The sequence below is a fragment of the Camellia sinensis genome, chromosome 11 (genome assembly GCF_055761805.1).
Source record: "Camellia sinensis isolate YWXY chromosome 11, ASM5576180v1, whole genome shotgun sequence".
Classification (NCBI taxonomy): Eukaryota; Viridiplantae; Streptophyta; class Magnoliopsida; order Ericales; family Theaceae; genus Camellia; species Camellia sinensis.
This window is the reverse complement of record NC_138971.1, coordinates 118783267-118803894: the sequence shown is the minus strand read 5'-3', so window position 1 is coordinate 118803894 and position 20628 is coordinate 118783267. Positions and strand designations below refer to the sequence as shown.

At 37.6% G+C, this 20628-nt stretch overlaps 1 protein-coding gene across 1 annotated transcript; it reads right to left on the bottom strand.

Moving 5' to 3' along the window:
- Positions 1 to 757: 757 nt before the first annotated feature.
- Positions 758 to 10966, bottom strand: LOC114309115 (uncharacterized). Its single transcript, XM_028254815.2, has 3 exons — positions 10402 to 10966; positions 9977 to 10198; positions 758 to 933 (listed from the first exon to the last, which is right to left on the bottom strand). The coding sequence occupies exons 1-3, from the start codon at positions 10964 to 10966 to the stop codon at positions 758 to 760; spliced, it is 963 nt and encodes a 320-aa protein (XP_028110616.2).
- Between the last annotated feature and the right edge of the window lie 9662 nt (positions 10967 to 20628).

Below are 20628 nucleotides of genomic sequence, written 5' to 3'. Positions count from 1 at the left end.
TGGGCATAAGACTTTACTATATCACAATCAGTGTTTTGTTGATGTTTTGTTTATATTTTCAGTTTTCTATACAGTGCTTTGTTGCCTCACAATATTATCACAATCAATTATTTTGAAATTAAAAACTTAAAACTGAGAATATTTTCAGTTTTATACAGTATTCACTCAATTTTCAAAACAAATATTCAACAATCATAACAACAATATTATCACAACAATTTATTTGCTGCCTCACAATAGTATCACAATTTGAAAAACTAAAATTCAAAACAAAGAATATTTTCACTTTCAATTCAGTGTTACTTTATTCAAAACATAGAACATTGATCACATCTATTTACAATAGTAATTCACATTCATTCAGTTGATCACATTTACAACTTGTTCCAATTCATAGCAAGAGCCTCACACTATTATCACAATCAACTAATTTGAAATAAAAACTTAAACTGTGAATATATTCACTTTTTACGTAGTGTTCACATAATCTTCAAAACAAACATTCAACAGTCCAATTTATTTACAAAGCTAACCAAACAAATAATTCACATTGAAAACAAACACAAAGCCAATGAAACAATATTATCACAAACAATTTCAAAACTAAAATTCGAAACTAAAAATATTTTCACTTTCAATTCAATGTCACTTTATTCAAAATATAGAAGATTATTAATTAGTTCTCAACAGTACAACCTCCAACTTCAAGAAATTTATGAATATGAAAATTTTCCCATCACAAAGCAACTACAAAAAATCACAAAGCCTCCTTACACAATTTCTTATTGTGATTTCCAACCTTCCCACATCTACCACAAATAATTTGCCTTACTTTCTCACTATTGGAACGAATCATCTTCTTATTTGGCCTTCCTGGTTGCTTCCTAGACAAAGGAGGAAGAACAACATCACTATCACCATCAACATTACAATCTGGTTTCCAAATTGAAAGAACAATATATATTGGAAAAGAATAGGCCTCTCGATAACTTTGAACATAAAAGTATGCATCAACAAATAAATTCAAATCATGCTCACTCTTTTGTATATCACCAACAACATGTGCCCATGGAAACACTTTTCAACTGCCACTCCCCACAAGAACATATTTGTCTACTAATGTCAACTGAAACAAATGGATGTGAATGCACCTCATAAACATCATTCCTAGGTGAACTAACAATCCATGGCCTCGAAGTATTCAAAACATCATGCAACTTGGACTCCATTTTGGGCATATCACGCAGTAGACACCCCATTTCTGACCGACCTTAAGACTCAGACGTCACCAATTGAGTGCTCGGTGATGATGTATATTGTGCTCGTTCTGAGGTTTCAGAGTCTTGGCTGCGAGCCTTGCCTTCGGACTTCGGGGCTCTTTTGTGCTTTGCCTCGGTTTGCGAACCAGGTCCCGTTTCCTCTGTTTTCTCTTCCTAAAGGGAGGGACAGGTCTCGTAGACCATCTCTCAGTGGCCGTAGGCTACGTTTTGTGGTCGTAGGCCATTTTCCCGTTTGGAGCCCGGTTTCTAGTTTTTCGGAGCCGTCGTCCGTGTGCCTCGGTTCAGGACTGCTTAACCACCTCCGTTTGCTCTGGTTTTTGGCACACACCTTGTTTCCTCCCTTTTGAGGGACACTGTGGCCCGAGAGACCAACTTCGTAGTCGAACGCCACCTCCGGTGCCTAATAGTCAGTTTTTCGGGCCCCCGGCTGCGCGTTTTGGCCCCCGAATCCTCGTTTTGCATCCGTCTTGGTCCATTTTTGGTAGGGACCCTATTTTTATTGCTAGGGAGGTGGTAGTATGGTGGGAGGCCACCTTTTCCCCTGAAAAACCAGTTTTCTCTTTTTCTCTCTCCTAAAGCCGATTTTTCTGACAGAAAGTTGGTTTTTCTCACTTTGGAGCCACAATTTATGGCTTTTCTTACCATCATTGTGTTGTGCTCATCTGGGAGGCCACCAATATGGGTAGGCCGACTAGTAATTCCTCTTGACCCTTTTGAACCCCTCTAAAAAGCTATTTTTTCTCTCTCTTGGGTCACATTTTCTGGTTTTTCACCACAGGGCTGTGTTCTACTCATCTGGGAGGCCACCTTTCTGGGTAGGCCGACCAGCAATTTTGCTTGAACCTTTTGACCCTTGGTCGGCCGACCGCCCTGACCCTTTTGAACTGGTCAGCCAGTTTTGTCTCTCTGAGTGTGTTCCAACTGTGCCAGCTGTTTTACACTTGACCCACTGTTCGAGGGTTTTGTCCTTGTTTTGGCCCCTTTTAAGTTGGTTTTCACCCCTTTGCTTGGCTTCAAAGAAGAATTGGCCCCTTTGGGAAGCTTGACCCTTTTGGTCTAGCTTCTTCAAGAAGCTTTGAGCCTCTCTCTTGGCTTCTTCAAGAAGCTTGACCCCTTTGGTCAAGCTTCTTTTAGAAGCTTCGAGCCTCTCTCTTGGCTTCTCCAAGAAGCCATGGCCTCCTCCCTCTATATAATCAACCCTTCACCTCCATTTTCAGGGGTTAGAAGCTTTTGGCTGGAAATATACATACAACCCTCTATCTCTATACTTCAAGCCTCAAAACACTCATATTCTTGGCCATTTTACCCTACACCTCGTAGCCTACCACCTCCCTCATTCATTCCAGAACCTTGGAGGTCATTTACAGAGGTTGAAAGCTCACCAACTTGGTCCAGAAGCTGCTAAAGGTTGGTTAAGGTCTCTTTTCTGTTTGGGGTCATCTTCCCTCTATGCATGCTTCATCTCTTCATGATTAGGGCTACGCATTAGAGCACTTGCATTGGCCATGGTTTGGTCTCTAAGCCACTGAAATCCAGTGGATTTTCAGTGGCTTAGATGCATTTTTGAGAGCCAAAATCAGAGGGGAGTGACCCCCTCTCTCCTTGTCTTGTTTGGTGGTCTTGTTGGCCTTCCAAAGGGACCCCTTTTTGCATGCTTTGAAGTCATATTCCAGGCCTCATTCTGAGAGTTTTGAGGTCTGCCTTAGCTCTGTCCAAGGCCCTTTTGGCCATATTTTATGTCCCTCATGCATGTGTGGAACAACCCTCCACAAGGCCTTTCAAGACTACCTTTCATTGTATGCTTTATTGATCAATTTCAGGCCCTTTTTGGTGAGTTTTAGGGTTGTCATATTTGATTTCTAGAGTTGGTTTTGCTATGCTAAGTGTCCATCATATATGTGTTGAGTAACCCCTTGCATGCCCTTTCAAAGGAGCTCATCATTTTTGCACATGTTGGCTGCATTTTAGTGGTTATTTGGGAATATTTTGTCATGTTTTATTCACTGTTTTTGGCTGGTTTGATGAGTTCTCATACGCTTCATATACATGCCATGTAAACCGTGCTTGCTAGTCAAATTTGCATGCTATTTTAGTCCATCATGTTAGCACTTTTTGGCCATGCTTTAAACTAGAAATGTGCATGTTTTGGGACTGCCTTGGCTCTGTCTTTGTACTTCATAGCCAAATAATGCTTGCTTTGCATAGTTATAATTCAATACATGTGCCTGGCTTTGAGTTTCAGAGCTTATTTCATGCATCGGGTGCCATATTTCCATGTTTCGGGACCATTTAGCATCATGTTTCAGTGCTGGAAATTACATGTTTGTATGCCATCTTTCATCCCTTGCCATGCTTTGGTAGAGTGGCATTTTATGCCTTAGGTTCAGTCCTCGATATACGTGCACGTGTGAACGCATTTCGGTTGTCTCTTTTCCATCTCATGGCCACTGATGTGAGTGTGGCTGAGGTCCATTCATGTTGGTGTAAGTCCATCATGCATTGTGTATGTCATTTCGGTCCATAGCATTGCGTATGCTAGATTACATGTTAGAGCATTGTGTATGCCATGTTACATCGAGCATTGTGTATGCCATTTCATAGCATTGCGCATGCTAGGTTGTATGTTAGTTGCATTGTGTATGCCATCTCATTTGCATCGTGTTTGGGATAGAAGTTAGCCCAAGCACAGGAAACGAGGGACGTTTCGTACTCCGAGTGACGGAACGTGTCTCAATTCCCTGTCGCCGACACTCCGGATTACCCATGATGGAGTTTAGGTCTTGTTGTGTTTTCACGTGCATTCATTTCACATTGAGTCGTGTAATTCGACTCCTCGGCCATCATGCATCGAGATACGTGATTGGTGGCATGAGGATCGAGGACTACACTCCCTGAAGAGTAGTCATGCATACATATGTGAAAATACTTTGCCATGCCCCTTTGTTGCTCTCTGTTGCAGTAAATCAGAAATCAGCGGCCTTCTGGAGCGTTGCGCAATATTCCAAAAACAATTGCAAACAGAGGCAAACTGGGGCATCGTAATGGATTTCTGCGTAAGACAACTCAAGCATGCATCATTCATCATTTGGAACAGATATAGCGATCCCGGGTTTACCCTTGTTGTACAGTGATGCGGACATGTGTCCGTGGATGTTGGTAGTTGTTTATTATCTTGTTTGCATCCTTTTTACTTTGTATATTGAGTTATGGGATGTGTTGAGCAGGTTTGTTTCAGGTTGGTTGTGTTTGGGAGCCTAGTGTTGCTGCCCAGATTTTTGGCCCTTCGCTCGAGCTAGGAGTTTGTCGCTCGAGCGAGAGTTGAGTTGTGCCTGGTGGGTCGAGCCAGAGTGGCTTCGCTCGAGCGAGCGCTTGCTCTTGGTTCTGGACCTGAGAGTTGTCTTTCTTGGCTCGAGCGAGCTTCTCTTGGCTCGAGCGGTCTGGTTTGTTCTTTGCTCGAGCGAGAGGTCTGTCGCTCGAGCGTGCTTGTGGTTGCAGACCTGAGGGTTTGAGTTGTTGGCTCGAGCGAGCATTCCTTAGCTCGAGCGCACTTTTGAGTTTTTGGCTCGAGCGAGAGTTCCTTGGCTCGAGCGAGCGTTTCTGTGTCTGGTCGCTCGAGCGACCAAGTCTTCGCTCTAGCGAGAGTGTTTTATATCAGCGGACAGTAGCGTTTTGAAACATCACTTTTTCATTTTCTTTTTGATCAAAACCCTAAATCCGAGACCCTCTCTCTCTACACTTACACTCTCTCTAAGATTTGATCTCCTTAGAGTGTGAATCTAGCCTAGGGCCTTTGTTAAAAGGATAGAGGGCGTTGAGAGCTTTGTTTTAATCTGAAAAAGTTGGGATTTGGAACACGTTGATCTTCGGGTCTTCATCTCCTTTTTGGCTTAAACTTCGAGGTAGGGATATCCTACTCCTCTCTATGGATTTTGTCTTTAAATTTTGGTATTTTGAGATGTTGGGGTTTTATTCATAATAAACCTAGATGCATGTTTGGCATAGAGAAATGGAATTAATGTTAAATCATTGATGAAAATGGGACCTAAGGGTTGAAATGTTAATTATGGGAATAGACCTAATTACATTGTTAATTAATTGGGATAATTAATTGTGAGGAATGAGGAAATGAAATGTTGATTGAATATCCATTGTGCATTTATTTTCTGTTTAGAAATAACTGCTTTGGGCTATCGGTGGAGGATAGTCGTGATTGTTATAGACAATGCATGATGATTAGGCAAACTGAAACTAATCAATGGAATGTGTCATGGAACTTGACGGTTGATAGAATACATTAACTGTATGTATTGGGTGATTGTATATAGAACCATTGTGTTTGTATACGTTATGTGTAGAAGAGGAGATGGGGGATGTACTCCGCGGTTTAGGGGAAGATAGGGGATGTACCTCTAAACCGGATAGTGTTGGGAGAAGATAGGGGATGAACTCCGTAGATACAGCTCATATGCTTGTCTAGAGAAGTGAAGATAGAGCTCATATGCTTATCTTTGTGATGTGTGGATATAGCTTACATGCTTATCTGTGGATATTGTGGTTATACATATCTGTAGTAGAATGTGGATATAGCTTATATGCTTATCTGTGAATGTGGATATTGTTGTTATACATATCTGTTGAGTATGTGGATAGAGTTTATATGCCTATCTGTTGAAAAAGGGAAAATGAAAGGTAACTTGGACTCATAAGTCGTATGACATAAATATGTGATTTATGTGAATGTATCAGTGTTGGCCATCTATCAATTGCTAATATTTTAGTCATTGTTCATGGTTGGTTTAGTGTATTTCTACTGGGCTGTGGCTCACCCTATATGGGAATATCATTTTCAGGTGCAGGTAGCATGCCACCTCCAAGGACATAGCTGGGAGGCTAGAGGCGGACATACTTTTGTCGCTTAACTTTTGATGTATTACATGTAACTTCAAGCCAAGGGCTTAACGTGTAAACGAGTTAGTACTCTTTTGTTGTAACCAAGTGTTAACTTGGAAAGCTGTAAGCCCGTAGGGCATTTTGTTTTGATGTTAACATGTAATACCTATGTAATGGAACTCTAATGAATAAAAGAATGTGAATAGTTTATATGTAAATGCATGCCTTATCTGATGGGTTTAATGTTGTTATTTTGAGGGCGTTACAACAGAGCTGAGGTGGTCCATGGATTTGCGTGCTAATTTACCTGCTTTCCTAGATTAATTTGTTAATTAATTAGGATTTTGTATTTATTCGGACCGTATATTATTTATTCGGACCCTCCGAGCAAGGGCACAACTGTAATAAGTGTGCGTGCGTGTGATGTATGTCTTCCAACCCCACGTCTTTCTCCCTTTTATTTACCAGCTTATGATGGTTAGATTAGGGCATGCTTCAATTAACATACAGCTTGATAGCATGTTTGCATTCATTCATCTGTTTTGCATGCACCGGGCTCGGCGCATCATACTAACTGCATTTGTATTTCAATTCCGAGTTGAATACTTGTTAGTTGTAGCATTTCACATGCCATCTTTAGAATAGCCGAGCCTATCTTAGTTGCATTTTGCATGTGTTGCATTAGGCTTTTCTATATAGTTAGGACCATGCATGGATTTCTAATTAGCTTCTGTTTTGGCTTGGAGTACTCGGTAAGTGGTTATGCTTTAGCATTCTTGCACGCGTGTGAGTGACTGCCATGATAGCATGTATAGCAACCCCGGTCTTTTCCCATTTGATTATTGTATCCGGACTTAGGTTCCGTAGATTCTGTCATTGTATAATGGTTGTTGTTGTTGTTCCTTATTTTTCTCTTTTGGAATTATAGGATGTGTTAGGCAGGTTTGTTCAGGTTGGTTGGGTTTAGAAACCAAGTGTTGCTGTCCAGGTTTTTGGTTCTTCGCTCGAGCGAGGAGTTGTTCGCTCGAGCGAGAGGTAGTGTTTGATTTGGACCTGTAGCTGTGCATTCTTGGCTCGAGCAAGCTTTTCTTCGCTCGAGCGAGTTAGTTCATCCTTCGCTCGAGCTATAGTTCCTTCGCTCGAGCGTGTGTCTGGGTTCTGACCTGAGGGTTTGAGTTCTTCGCTCGATCGAGCTTTCTTTCGCTCGAGCGAGCTTTTGGGTTGTTGGCTCGAGCAAGGCTTCCTTGGCTCGAGCGTAGTTTCTCTGTGTCTGGTCGCTCGAGCGACCAAGTCTTCGCTCGAGCGAGCCTGTCCAGTTTATATACACAGCAGCGGGATTTGATCAGTCTTTTTCATTTTCTTTTGATTCCAAACCCTAGGTCCGACTTCTCTCTCTCCCTACTCACCTTCTTTCTTAGATTTGATCCACTTAGGGTGTGTGTCTACCCTAGATTCTTCATTAAAAAGATAGAGTGAGGCAAGGGCTACCATTTAATCTGAGCATTTGGCGATTTGGAGCACTTTGGTATTTGGGCACTCATCTCTTTCTTCACCTTTTGGGTTGTTTTCTTTGAGGTAGGGATTTCCTACTCCATTTTATAGGTTTTGTTCTAAGTTTTGGTATTTTAACATGTTGGGGATACTTTGGTAAATTTTGGGAAAAACCCTAGTTGTATTATTGAATTAATTTGTATAAGTAATTCATGGAATTGGGAAAAGAGAGTTAAATTCATGGAATTCATTGATTAAATGGCGTATTGGGTAATTGGTATCATTTGTCTATTGAATTGTTGACATAGTTATTTTCAGTTTAGAAATAACTGTTTTGGGCTATCGGTGGAGGATAGTCGTGATTGTTGTAGACATTGCATGTGGATTAGGAATAACTGAAACTAATCACATTGGTTAAGTCATTAATTTTGACTATGGCATTGATACAGAAAATACGTGTATTGATTGAGCATTGCATTTGCATACATTGTTTTGTGTGTGGGAGGAGATTGGGGATGTACTCCACGGTTTAGGGGAAGATAGGGGATGGACCTCTAAACCGGATTTTGTTTGGGAGGAGATAGGGGATGGACTCCATTAGCATCACTTTTATGTGTGCTTATTTATATAGAAGTGTTTTATTGATACAGCACTAAAATGTGTATCAATCTGGAAGTATGAAGTGTTTGATTTGAGCTTGAGTCTCATTTGTTGTTAATATTGGAAGGATGTGAATATGATATATGTGATTTCACTGTTATAAGTTTGGCCAGGTTCTGAGCCATGTTGATAAAACTGGAAAGTAAAACGTATCTTTGGCAATAATGTCATGAGTCTGTAAAATGAAGTAATTGATTATTTTGGTTAACCATCTGTTGAATGCTATTGCTTTATTCATTGCTTATATGTGGTTTAGTATATTTCTACTGGGCTGTGGCTCACCCTTTATGGGAACATCATTTTCAGGTTCAGGTGATAAACTACCTCCAAGGACTTAGCCTGGGAGGGTTTGGCTTCTGGATTGGAGAGGACTACCTTTAGTTAATTGTCTTTAATTATTATTACATGTAAACATTCAAGCCTAGGGCTTCCCTTGTATTGAGTTAGAACTCATATTTTTGTATCCAAGTGTTGGCTTGGAAAGATGTAAGCCTGTAGGGCGTTTTATTCGACATTACATGTAATGCTTTATTTAGTATTACTCTGATGAATGAATTCATAAATTGTCTTCTTTAAATAATGCATGTCAATGTTATATAATGGGTTAATTTGAGGGCGTGACAGCATGCTTTACCATGAGGCTATTTGCTTATATGATATAACTGCCCGAATGCCTGTGGGTGAAGGTTGGGTTATTTGAATTGGAATAATGCATTGACTGTGAGTTTTAAGCCCACTTCAGAGTGGCAAATCATCATGTTTTCTAAACCCACCTGAGGGTGGCAAATCCACATTTTAGCCTACTTGCGAGTAGCAAACCGCTTTCAAAAACCAAACATGAAATGTTTTGTTCCAATTCAGGTGATCCAGTCTATACTTGTATGCTGTGCGTATCACATAGTAAATCTAGGCTAATAATCGGAATAAGAGCACATAACATTTTCAAAACTACATATCATAGTTAGTAGAGGTCGATCTTTGATCGGGCGAGCGGGGGTGCTCACGAAGTGACCTTCCCCAATCGTACCCAAGTTCCCGAGCCGAGGCAACTTTGGTGATGACGGACACGTGGCCTTAGGCAACAAGTCAGGGTTTCCTAAATTTCCCCAAAATGAATATTTAGGTGGCGACTCTGTATCTGGCAAAGCAGTCCATGTTTGGCACTTCTTTCTAAAAAATTTGTTTTCCAAAACGATTTGCTGGATTTGGACTCATTGATGAGTCATCGGTCTTGCATTGCACTCCGCGAGATTAGATACAGGACCGTGACACAAATTGAGTCCGAACTGTAGTGAGGCCCGAGGGCGCGTCTACACACGCCATTCCATTTATTAGCAATTTCCCTCCTCTTAGCAATTCCCCTCATCAATTTAATTCTTACACTATCAATCAACTTTGCAATAGGCAAATGGCGTTCCTCTTATATCCACGAATTGAAATATTTAGCTACATTCGACCATATCTCTCCAAAGCGTTGCCCTCGAAAATATGCATTACTCCAATGATCATATGGTATATCATCTAAAAACTTTTAACTCTTAACTCACCTTCAGTCTTTATCTCAACCAAACATTGATGAAATGTTTCTTTAGTTGGAGCATATGCACATTAGCCAAACAAAGTAATCAATTTTTCTTTCAATCCATGAAACATACCATGCAAATGATGCCTCAAGTTCATCTTCAAATGATATAAACAATAAGCATGGAAAGCCATTGGGAAAACCTTTGGCAAAACTTCAAGTAATTCAAGGTTACAATCTAACACAAATGTAATATTTTGTCCTGGTGAAACAATTGAACTCAAATGTTCCAAAACCCAACACCAGTTGTCTTGATGCTCTAAGCCAACAATTGTAAAACAAACAGGAAAGAACCCTGCATGTACAAAACAGAAAAAATGAGAATATTCTATTATTCTCAAAAAAAGGCAACACTTTAACATTCAAAATATCAAACACAGAAACGAATAACTATAAAAATAAAAAAATGTATATACAACAACAATATTATATAAAATTTAAAACATTCAATCATATTTCTAAACTGAAAACTTTCTCAATTTCATAACAGAGAAAAACAGATTTCTTGTGTCCTTTGATTTCCATCTTTTCCTATAACAGCAAGTAAATTTCCTCTAAATCTTCTCTTAAAAAATGTGCCATCAAGGAACAAGAGAGGTCTATAATAATCAAATCCACTAATGCAATTATGAAAAGCAACAAATAATCTCTTAAAAAGTTTAGAATCATTGTCACACTCAAACTCAATGTAACTCCCTAAATTGCAACTCTTTGCAACATCAACATACCATCTTAATTGGTCAAATGACATTAAGTAGTCTCCAAAAATATCACCCTTTGCTTTCTCTACCCCCAACCAAGCTTGAATATAACTAACTCTCAGCCCATAACCCAACTTAAAATCCCGAATAGCATGAACCGGACATGTCAATGGATTATCACGAACACCTTCAACAATCAAATCAACAACTAAATCTGAATTTATACAGGAATGATTCATTATATGTACTTCAGCACCATATGTGTGGGCATTATTAAGCTTCCTTATATAAAAGAATCCATTAGCATTCTCCACTCTACCATGAACATTCCACACACAACCTTTTGTCTCTCTAAACAACATTGTGCGGTAACATGAACTTTAACATTCTTAACAAATACAAACTCAAATCCACACTCAATAGAAAATTTCGACAATGCATTACGAAATTCAACAATTCCATCTTCAAATTTTTGTCTTATATGTATAATACTATCTGCCTAACTAGCAGACAATAGTACTTTTTCCTTATGCTGACAAAATGATGATAATATATCAACCTCCAACCTCAAATTTTTCACGGAGGATGTTGATGCTCTGTTTGACAAGTTCACAGAGTTACTGTTGTCGTTAGACAATGTAGCATCACAAACTTTAAGCTCCAACATCGACTCTCTTTGTCCATAATCCAATCTGTTGTTGAGATTACCACAGCCAACGGTTGAATTTTTTCCTCTCACAACAACATCAATACAATGCGAATCAAAATGCATAACTAATGCCAACAATAATTCTAACTCCTCATTGTTGTCCAACGTACAACTTGGATGTCCAAGCAATGAGTAAGATAGGCAAACGTTATCACATTGCAAACTATCCCATTTCAAACACAGCTTATCAACCAACAGATCATATGTAATATTTCGATCAATCTTAATTGCAAATGTGCAACCATTATACTTGCACAACAAAAAAATCAGGACACTCGTAGAACACTCGTAGAACCTTCAGTCATCTTTGACTCGACAAAAATAAAAAATAAAAAATAAATCACATCAATAAAAACTTGAACAATTCTCAGTTCACTAAAACTGCAAAAGCAAAACAAATACTTCATAACAATACCAAGAACTTTCTTAGTTTTAACAAATCTGGAAATGTATAAATCAAGCACAACTAATCACAAAATAAACTCGTAAATCAAAATTATTCAACATATTCTCATAAATCAATTCAATCAAAACTAAAAAAATATCTAAAAGTACATAATACACAAAATCGAAACCACACATACTTATAAGCCAAATTGAAAATCAAACATCCAGCAAATCAATTCTTCAATTTACAAATCGAAATCGCACCTAACTATAACGATTCCGGTTTTCCCCCTTCATGTATTATATTCTGAACTCGGGTTCCATGGTTGGTTGTTGAAGTGTTCATTTTGTTTCCGTCCTTAATTCTTTGTATTCGAGTTTTGGGATGTGTTGGGCAGGTTTGGAACAGGTTGGGTATGTTTTGAAACAAATGGTTGTTGTCCAGATTTTGGGGTCTTTGCTCGAGCGAGGTTTTTGTCGCTCGAGCGAGCTTTGTGTTTTAGTTCCTTCACTCGAGCCAGGGTTACTTCGCTCGAGCGAGCTTTGAGTGGTGTGTCTCTTCACTCGAGCGATAGGTCTTGTGCTCGAGCGTGCGTCTGCGTCTCTTTTGGACCTGAAGGTTGTCATTCTTGGCTCGAGCGAGCGAGGTCTATGTTTTGGGTTTCTTCGCTCAAGCGAACGGTTCTTTGCTCGAGCGTGCTTCTGGGTTGCAGACCTGAAACTTTGCATTGTTTGCTCGAGCGACGCTTATTGCACTCGAGCGAGGATCTTTTGTGTCTGGTCGCTCGAGCGAGCACTCCTACGCTCGAGTGAGCCTCGAGTTTATCAGTTCTCAGCAGCGGGTAAAGCATCACTTTTTCATCTCTATTTCTCTCCAAACCCTAGATTCGGCACACTCTCTCTCTAAAACACCTCTTCTCTCTTCAAGAGCACTTGATCTAGAGGGTTTCTACCCTACTCCCTTTGTAAAAAGTGTGGAGCTTTGCATGGGCTTCGTTTTGATCTAAAAATCATGGGATTTAGAGCATCTTGAGTTTCCTCCTTCATTTCCTTTGAGTCTCTCCATTTGAGGTAGGGATTTCTTGAGTTATATATATATATATATATATATATGTTTTACTAACTAAATGTTGATCTTAAAAGTGTTTGAGATTATTGTGTTGAGTTTGATTTTGCTCCAAATGTAAAGAGAGTTTTGAAAATAGGGGTTTAAATATCAACCATGTTGCTAATCCTAGAGGGTTTCCACTTTATTTAACTCAAGGAATATGATTTGGGTGGGTTTCACCATGAAATAGGTAATGTGGGGTTTTGATGAAAACCCTAGAGATTGGGGATTTTTGGAAAAATGTGGAAATGTTCTTGGAACCTTCCTTTCTTTTGATAAAAAGATGAGTGAGCCTTGACTTCACAATGTGCTTTGCAAATATGGAAAAATTTTGGCATATTGAAATGGGTGTTTTGCTTTAAAAACTATTGTTGAGTAAATGATAATATATAGTTGTGGAATGACAATTGTTGTACACCATGGATAATGATTGTAGCTATGTATTAATGGCTCATGGGGATCTTGTAAAAGAACTGTGAAGAGGGGAAATGGAAATTGTGAATGTTGACATTAGTGTGGAGACATTGAAAATGGAGAAATGTTATGAGATATTATGTATCGCATCATGTTCTCATTTGATTTATCATCATTGTTACACATATTGAAATGAATTGGAAAAAGGTGTACTTTGAAAAGGATTATGTTGTAATGAGAATTATGGAATTGTGAATGGGGCTAATACGTGGTAAGTCCGGATATGGGGTGTAGTTGAATTTGATAAGTTGGCCTGAGTGTCCAGGGTGAGAGACCCGAAAACCACGCGGATAGGTGTCAAGCCTTCCGGTTAATACTAGTAAAAATGACAGTTTGGTAGTACTCGTAGAGTCTACTTGCAGACACCAGCCTAGAGATTACCAGTGTCGTATTTACCACCCCTATTGATTAATGATTGGAAATTTTGGAAAAAATGTTGAGATTGCAAATGATTGTTGGAAAGATAGAAACTTTTAAATGTGCACGAAATGGACTTTCTCATAAGGATGCATGGCATGGCATTAACAATTGCATTTGTTTTAAAGAGTATGCATAACTGTATATACTTTGTAAGAATTCTCTACTGGGCTTTGTGCTCACCCCTATGGGATTTGGTGCAGGTAAAGATGTGGTGATTCCGCCGAACTGAGGGCGTGGATATTTTGAGAAGAGTACATAGCTCTTTTATTTTGTGTAATTCTTTTGAGCCTAGGGCTAATGTGTATGGGTTGCAAAAACCATTTTTGTGTAACCAGGCTTATGCCTTGGAAGATGTAAGCCCTTAAGGGCATTGTATTGTTTTGAGGATAGACGCTTTACATGCTATAGATTCATATTTTTGTACTGATGAATGCATACCCGCATGTAAAACCTTTGTAAAGACTCATTATTAATTATGTAAAGATGGGCAGATTATTGTTATTGTTGGTTAATGTTGATTATTTGTGGGTAGCTCATGTTGAATTATTTCAGGGCATTACACTAACAAACTCTACATATTTCAAATCAAAAAACCTCAAATACAAATCTGTCAAACACTGAAATCAATTTATGTATAATAGCGAATCAAACCGAGAAATTCTTTCGACATCCTTCGAGATCGTATCCTGATCTACTTTCCATAACTGATTTGTTTTTTGTTTTTAGTAAATAACATCAATGTTGTCATATATATATATATATACACATACATAAATACATGTTTGGGTTGAAGGGAAAAAATGTCTTTTTATCTATAAATAAGACTTATTGGTTAAAAAACTTGTAGACAGGACCTAAGCAACTATCAAATATGTAGATAGGACTTCTAGATAATTAATCCATGTTTAAAATTAGGAGAAATAATAAATTACTGATATTCTCTTAAAATAACTACAAATTGATGAAACAATTTATACACTTTAATAATTAAAATCATAATTATTTTTAGAGGGTACCATTGATTTGTAAATTCTCTTTAAATTAAAAATAACAATGTTAGCTATTATGAAAAATTATTTAAATAAAGGAACTCAATCCATAAATTCAAATTTAAATTTTGTTTGTCCAAAACTCCACAGGCTAAAATATTTTGTCCATAAAGATAAATTTCTACAAAATGACAAAAATATCCATATTGTAGCATCCTAGTATTAGACCATTTCATTCTTCTCTCCAGTACCTTTATTTGTCCTTGAATCAAATAAAATTTAAATAGATAAAAAAAAATAACAGCTAAAACAATTCAACAGATAGTTTCAACATATAAGAAAAAAAATAATAGATAAGAAAATATTTGAACAGATAGTCAAAAAGAATTAAAGGTAATTCTATTTACACATCGTCAATCCTCTCAGTACACACCATTTAACCATTAAATCTATATGACAATAATATCCTCAAGTAAAATGGTTGTTAAGAACAATATAGGTGAGTATATATTCATTTCAACAATTCACATATGAAAACACAAATGTCTTTATACAGATCATCACCTAGAACAAATCTCTTCTATTATTTTTCAAACTCCAAATATTATTGTTTTGGAAGATTTAGGTTTTTAAAATACTGAAATCAATTGATTTTAAAGATTTACATACTATGGATGACATTGATTTGGAACAAAACAGCAATAAAAATGTCAATTTACTTTTTTATTTATCTTGTTCTTATTGATTTGGAACAAAAGACCGTTGTTCATCTTTACAACAATGGCTTATTCGTTTCGTGCACATCCAGACTCAAACATTTACAAAATGCTCAATTATTTATATTTGAACAGAATCATTTTGTTCATATTATTAAAATTGAACAAGTATTAAATGTTCATACATAAAAAATTGAACATTTTGGTTTTCTTCGAATATAAATTTGTGAACATATTAAGTTTTTAAACACTATATTTATGAATAATACTAAAACTATTTTTTTGTTTAAATTTTTGCAAAATACCACACCAATTGCTTCGTCACCGTAAAATTTCAGCTTGTCATTTGGTTCTCGCCGTTTGCTCTCACATTGCTTTCATAGATCCAACACAAATTAGGGGGAGAGAGAGACTTGAATCTAAAATTAAAGTGAATTGTATTTTGGACCTTATTGTCTTTTCAACTTTGATGGTGCATACATTATCTTATGTTAGAGTATGTATTGTGTTGTGTGGGTTAGGCTAAAAGAGTAATATTATGGTGTGTGTTAAGTCAAAAATCAAAAGTGAAAAACCTAAGTGATTCATGATTACATCGAGATTAATTGTACCAATTCCTAAACGATTAAAACTAAGAATCTAAATCATCTAGCACGTAAGAAAGTGATTTAGATTGTCACTTCAAAATTAATAAATTGACACAAGCAATTTTTACGTGGAAAAACCACAATTGGAGCACCTCCAATTGTGATTAAAAAAATCACAGGCGAAACGCCACTGATCAATCCACTATGAAAGAAAGAAAGAATACAAATATACCGAAACAAATTACCCAAACGCAACAAATTTGTCTTCACCAATCTATATCTCTTTCACCACCACCTTCTTCTCAGAATTGATTAGCTTGATGTTGAATCCACAACATCCATTTCAAATCAATGACTACGCACAGCTTTGAACTCCTTCAAATACTCAACGCTTGAATCTTCGGATTCTACCGAATAAAAACACTCTTGAAGTCAAATAATCAAACAACTCTTTGATGTATGCTTGTCAAACCATGAGTATAAAACTCAATCAAACATCAAAGAACACTACCAAAATAACCCCAGAAGAAAACCCTAGAACCCTCAAAGAAGATCTAGAAACCGTAACCCTAAAAACGGACTGAAACAGATATTTATAGAAAACAGGGGCCGCGAAGGTCGCTCAAGCACAGGATCTCTCGCTTTAGCGACAACACTGATATGCATGTTTTTCCAAAAGTTCTTTCATTCGAGCCAAGCTTCCCTAGCTCGAGCGCACAAAACACCTTCCTAGTATTTTTGCAAACAATGAAACTACTGGGAGCAAGTCTTCTTCGCTCGAGCGAGCAAGACAAAATAACTAGGAACAAGTACAACTTGATACGATATGTTTATTCGCAGAATTGGCAAGACTAATGGACCTAACAATCTCCTCCTTTGTCAATTCCCGGACAAAACATTCTAACAAGGTTTCCTAGTAAACACGCGCACTAAAAAAAAACAACCAAACACACCCAACTAATCTAAACCAACAGACTTGACGAAATACCCTACAAAAAATATATAAACCAAACCACTGGAAATAGATATAGTAATTAAATAGAAGAAAAAAAAAGTAACATATCCAAACATAATAAATCCAAACTTAATTAGTCTAATCCAAAATCCCAAAAATTGATTAGTCCAAAGTCAATATCCAATAAGCAAGTCAATATCCAATAAGCATACCCAATATTCAATATCCCAAACAATATAAAGTATGAATCCAGACATAATAAATCTAAACTTAATTAGTCTAATCCAAAATCCCAAAAATTGATTAGCCCAAAGTCAATATCCAATAAGCATACCCAATATCCAATATCCCAAATAGTATAAAGTATGAACAGCTAATACCCCAATATATCCAAAAACATATACCCCAACCAAAAATATACTCCCTCTTTTTGGCCAGGAAAGAGAAAGGGAATAGAATATACAGGACAAACTGTCCAAAAACAACATAAAACTGTCCAAAAATAAAATATAACTTCTCTACGAGAACGATGGAGGCTGCGCCAGCTACATATGCAAAAGAGAGAGAATATGGGCAAGCACGATGGTCTGCTGAGCAAGGTGGCTATCAAAGACATCGAGGCGGGCATCCAACTGATTAAGACTGTGTGTGACGAATTGCTTGAATTGCTGCGTTTGGCCACGAAACAAGCAAGGACGCAACTTAGGTGCACCAGTATTGACCGCAGCAAACTCTGCCTCCTCAGCAAGGAGATCATCACCTACATTAGAAACCCCAACCCCGGACAACCCTCCCCTGACATGGGCTTGACTCTGGGAGACGGTAAGTTTGGTGAAAGGTTTAGTGGGGGATGGACACTCATTGTCAAATGTAGAGACACCAAGAGAAGAAAGAAAATGGTTTAGTAAACAACCGTAAGGGAGACCCAAGGATTTGTGACCCTCAAACATGCCTATCATTTTTTCCACAATCATGACAGAAAGGTTGAAGGGGAGGCGATGATCAATGCAATACAAAACATATGCCTGGTCTTGAGTAATGTTGGAGAAATGAGTGGTGACATAAATGTTGGCACAAACTAAGGCCTGGAAAGCATCAAATGTATCAGATTTTTCTCTTAAAAAATTAACTCATGAAAAATGAGTGTAATCATCAACAGTTAAAAAAATATATCTTTTACCTCCAATGCTTTTAGTGCGAGTGGGTCCCATAAGATCCATATGAACTAGTTCAAGAGGACGTTTGGTTGTGAAGTTGTTCACCTTTTTTGGGGGGCATGAGTTTGCTTCCCAAGTTGACATGGTCCACACACATGGTTCACATTCTTACCCATTTTGGGTACTCCTCTCACAAGCTCTTTGTTGGCTATCTTGGTTAAGTCCTTGAAATTCATGTGACCTAAGCTTTCATACTAATTGAAAAACCTAAGTGATTCGTGATTAGATCAAGATTAATTGTACCAATTCCCAAACGATTAAAACTAACAATCTAAATCATCTACCACGTACGAAAGTGATTTAGATTGTCGCTTCAAAATTAATAAATAGACACACGCGATTTTTACATGGAAAAATCACAATTGGAGCACCTCCAATTGTGATTTAAAAAACCACGGGCGAAATGTCACTAATCAATCCACTATGAAAGAAAGAAAAAATACAAATATATCGAAACAAATTACCCAAATGCAACCAATGTGTCTTCACCAATCTGTATCTCTTTCACCACCGCCTTCGACTCAGAATTGATTAGCTTGATGTTGAATCCACAACATCCATGTCGAATCAACAACTGTGCACAGCTTCGAACTCCTTCGAATACTTCACGCTTGAATCTCCGGATTCCACAGAAGAAGAACACTCTTAAAGTCAAAGAGTGTACTTCTCACCAAAGAAAAATACTCATGGGATCTCTAATGCTTTGCACCCTCTTTAAAATAGACTTTTTACCAAAATGGTTCATTACACCAAGACCTACCCAATTATTAACAAACATCAGTTTTACTTCTTAATTATGAAAATAGTATAAATACACCCATTGTAACATCCCGAAATAATTAACATTGAACCCAACTCGTAACAGTGATACAATTGATCAATAATCTTATATCTTCTATTCATTTTATCTATAATCATTACAAAATGTGACATATGCAATATATATTCACAAATTCTAGGTTTTAAATCTATAGCTTATGACATAGATACAAGAGTAGAAAGGAAATTAAAATCAAATAAGGAAATGCCCTATTGGTTACAACTTTCCAAGACAGTGCTTGATTACAACAAAATAAGTTCGGACTCAATACAAGTAAAGCCCGAGGCTTGAATGAAATATTTACATCAAGAAACAAAAAGGGAAGCCTTAAGCTTCGAGTCCTCCCAAGCTATGATCTTAGCAAAGGCATATCATTAGTACCTGAAATGTCACGACCCCATTCCACCCCTAGTAGAATGGTGCCGTGATGGCCAGTAATCCGAGATTACGAAAGGCCAACTTACAAAAATTCGCACAATCAGAGTATACATATGGGGCTTACATGTGCGGAAGCAAATTTAAATCTAAGTAGTCCATAAGAGCTGTGCATAGATCAAATGAAATGTCATACATCTTAACATGGTTTTACATCTTGGATACAAATGAATTAAGCTTAAACATTACATCTTGATCAAAAGGCTTCTCAAGCCAAAATATACAAAAGAAATGAACCAAAAGCTAAGAAGCATAATCTTCAAGATGCTAGCAAAACATGAATCCAAAACAAAGCTGCAAACAACATCTTAGGCGTCATAGCCTTCTTGCTCCTCACCTACATATATATAAAGGGGAGGGTGAGCTTGGATACTCAGTGAATGATATAAGTAATAAAGGTTTGAATGAATGATATCCGAGATCTTTATCAAAACAATACATATCATAGCTTATAACAAAACATGGGATGAATCGAGTTCATCAATCAAATTCTTTCAAAGCTTCTTAGATGTTTAATAACATCTACATAATACCAAGAGATGACGTTACGGACAAAGCAAGGGAATAACCGTCCCAGAATCGAAGCACACCCGTTCACAACCGTCGGTGGCCAACCCGGAATCGGTTAGATAACCCACCCGGAAAACCGTCGGTGGCAAAACAAGGGAATAATCGTCTCAAAATTGAAGCACACCCGTTCACGACTATCGGTGGCCAACCCGAAATTGATTAGACAAGCCCAAGAAAAAGAGATATCTCAAACAAAGGTGCTACATAGACATAACGTCTCCTAGCACGAAAGGACCTTCCAAGAATGTCATCAAAACAAACATAATACTTGATACAAAAACTAGTGGATAATCATTCATACTTGAACAAATACTTTTTCAAAATGAAACAAAGCAAAGCTTTTATCAAAACATTGTAACATAGCTTTATTAAAAATACCACTCACTTAGCTCTTCGGGTGTAGGGATTAAGGCAAGGATCCAAGACCTACAAATACATAATAAATCCCATTGAATGCACTTCAAGAAGACAAGAAGAGATGCTCGAAGATGGGCATGAAATGCACTCTCAAAACAAGCTTTACATGAGTGAAAATGATCCCGATATTTCTTTCCAAAACTAAGTCAAGACAAAGCAAAACATGTGCTGGGAGTTAAAACACTGTTTTTCTTCTAGGGAAAACATGCTGGGTACCAAC

Bases quoted from the DNA above. Each gene is read 5' to 3' on its own strand.
- LOC114309115 (XM_028254815.2), bottom strand. From the start codon at position 10,966: ATGTTGTTTAGAGAGACAAAAGGTTGTGTGTGGAATGTTCATGGTAGA. The intron at 10,199-10,401 runs GTTTTTCTCTGT...TTGTACATGCAG, and splicing joins TCAAAGGACACAAGAAATCT to GGTTCTTTCCTGTTTGTTTT. The intron at 934-9,976 runs GTATGTTTCATG...TTTGGAAACCAG, and splicing joins CTTGAGGCATCATTTGCATG to ATTGTAATGTTGATGGTGAT.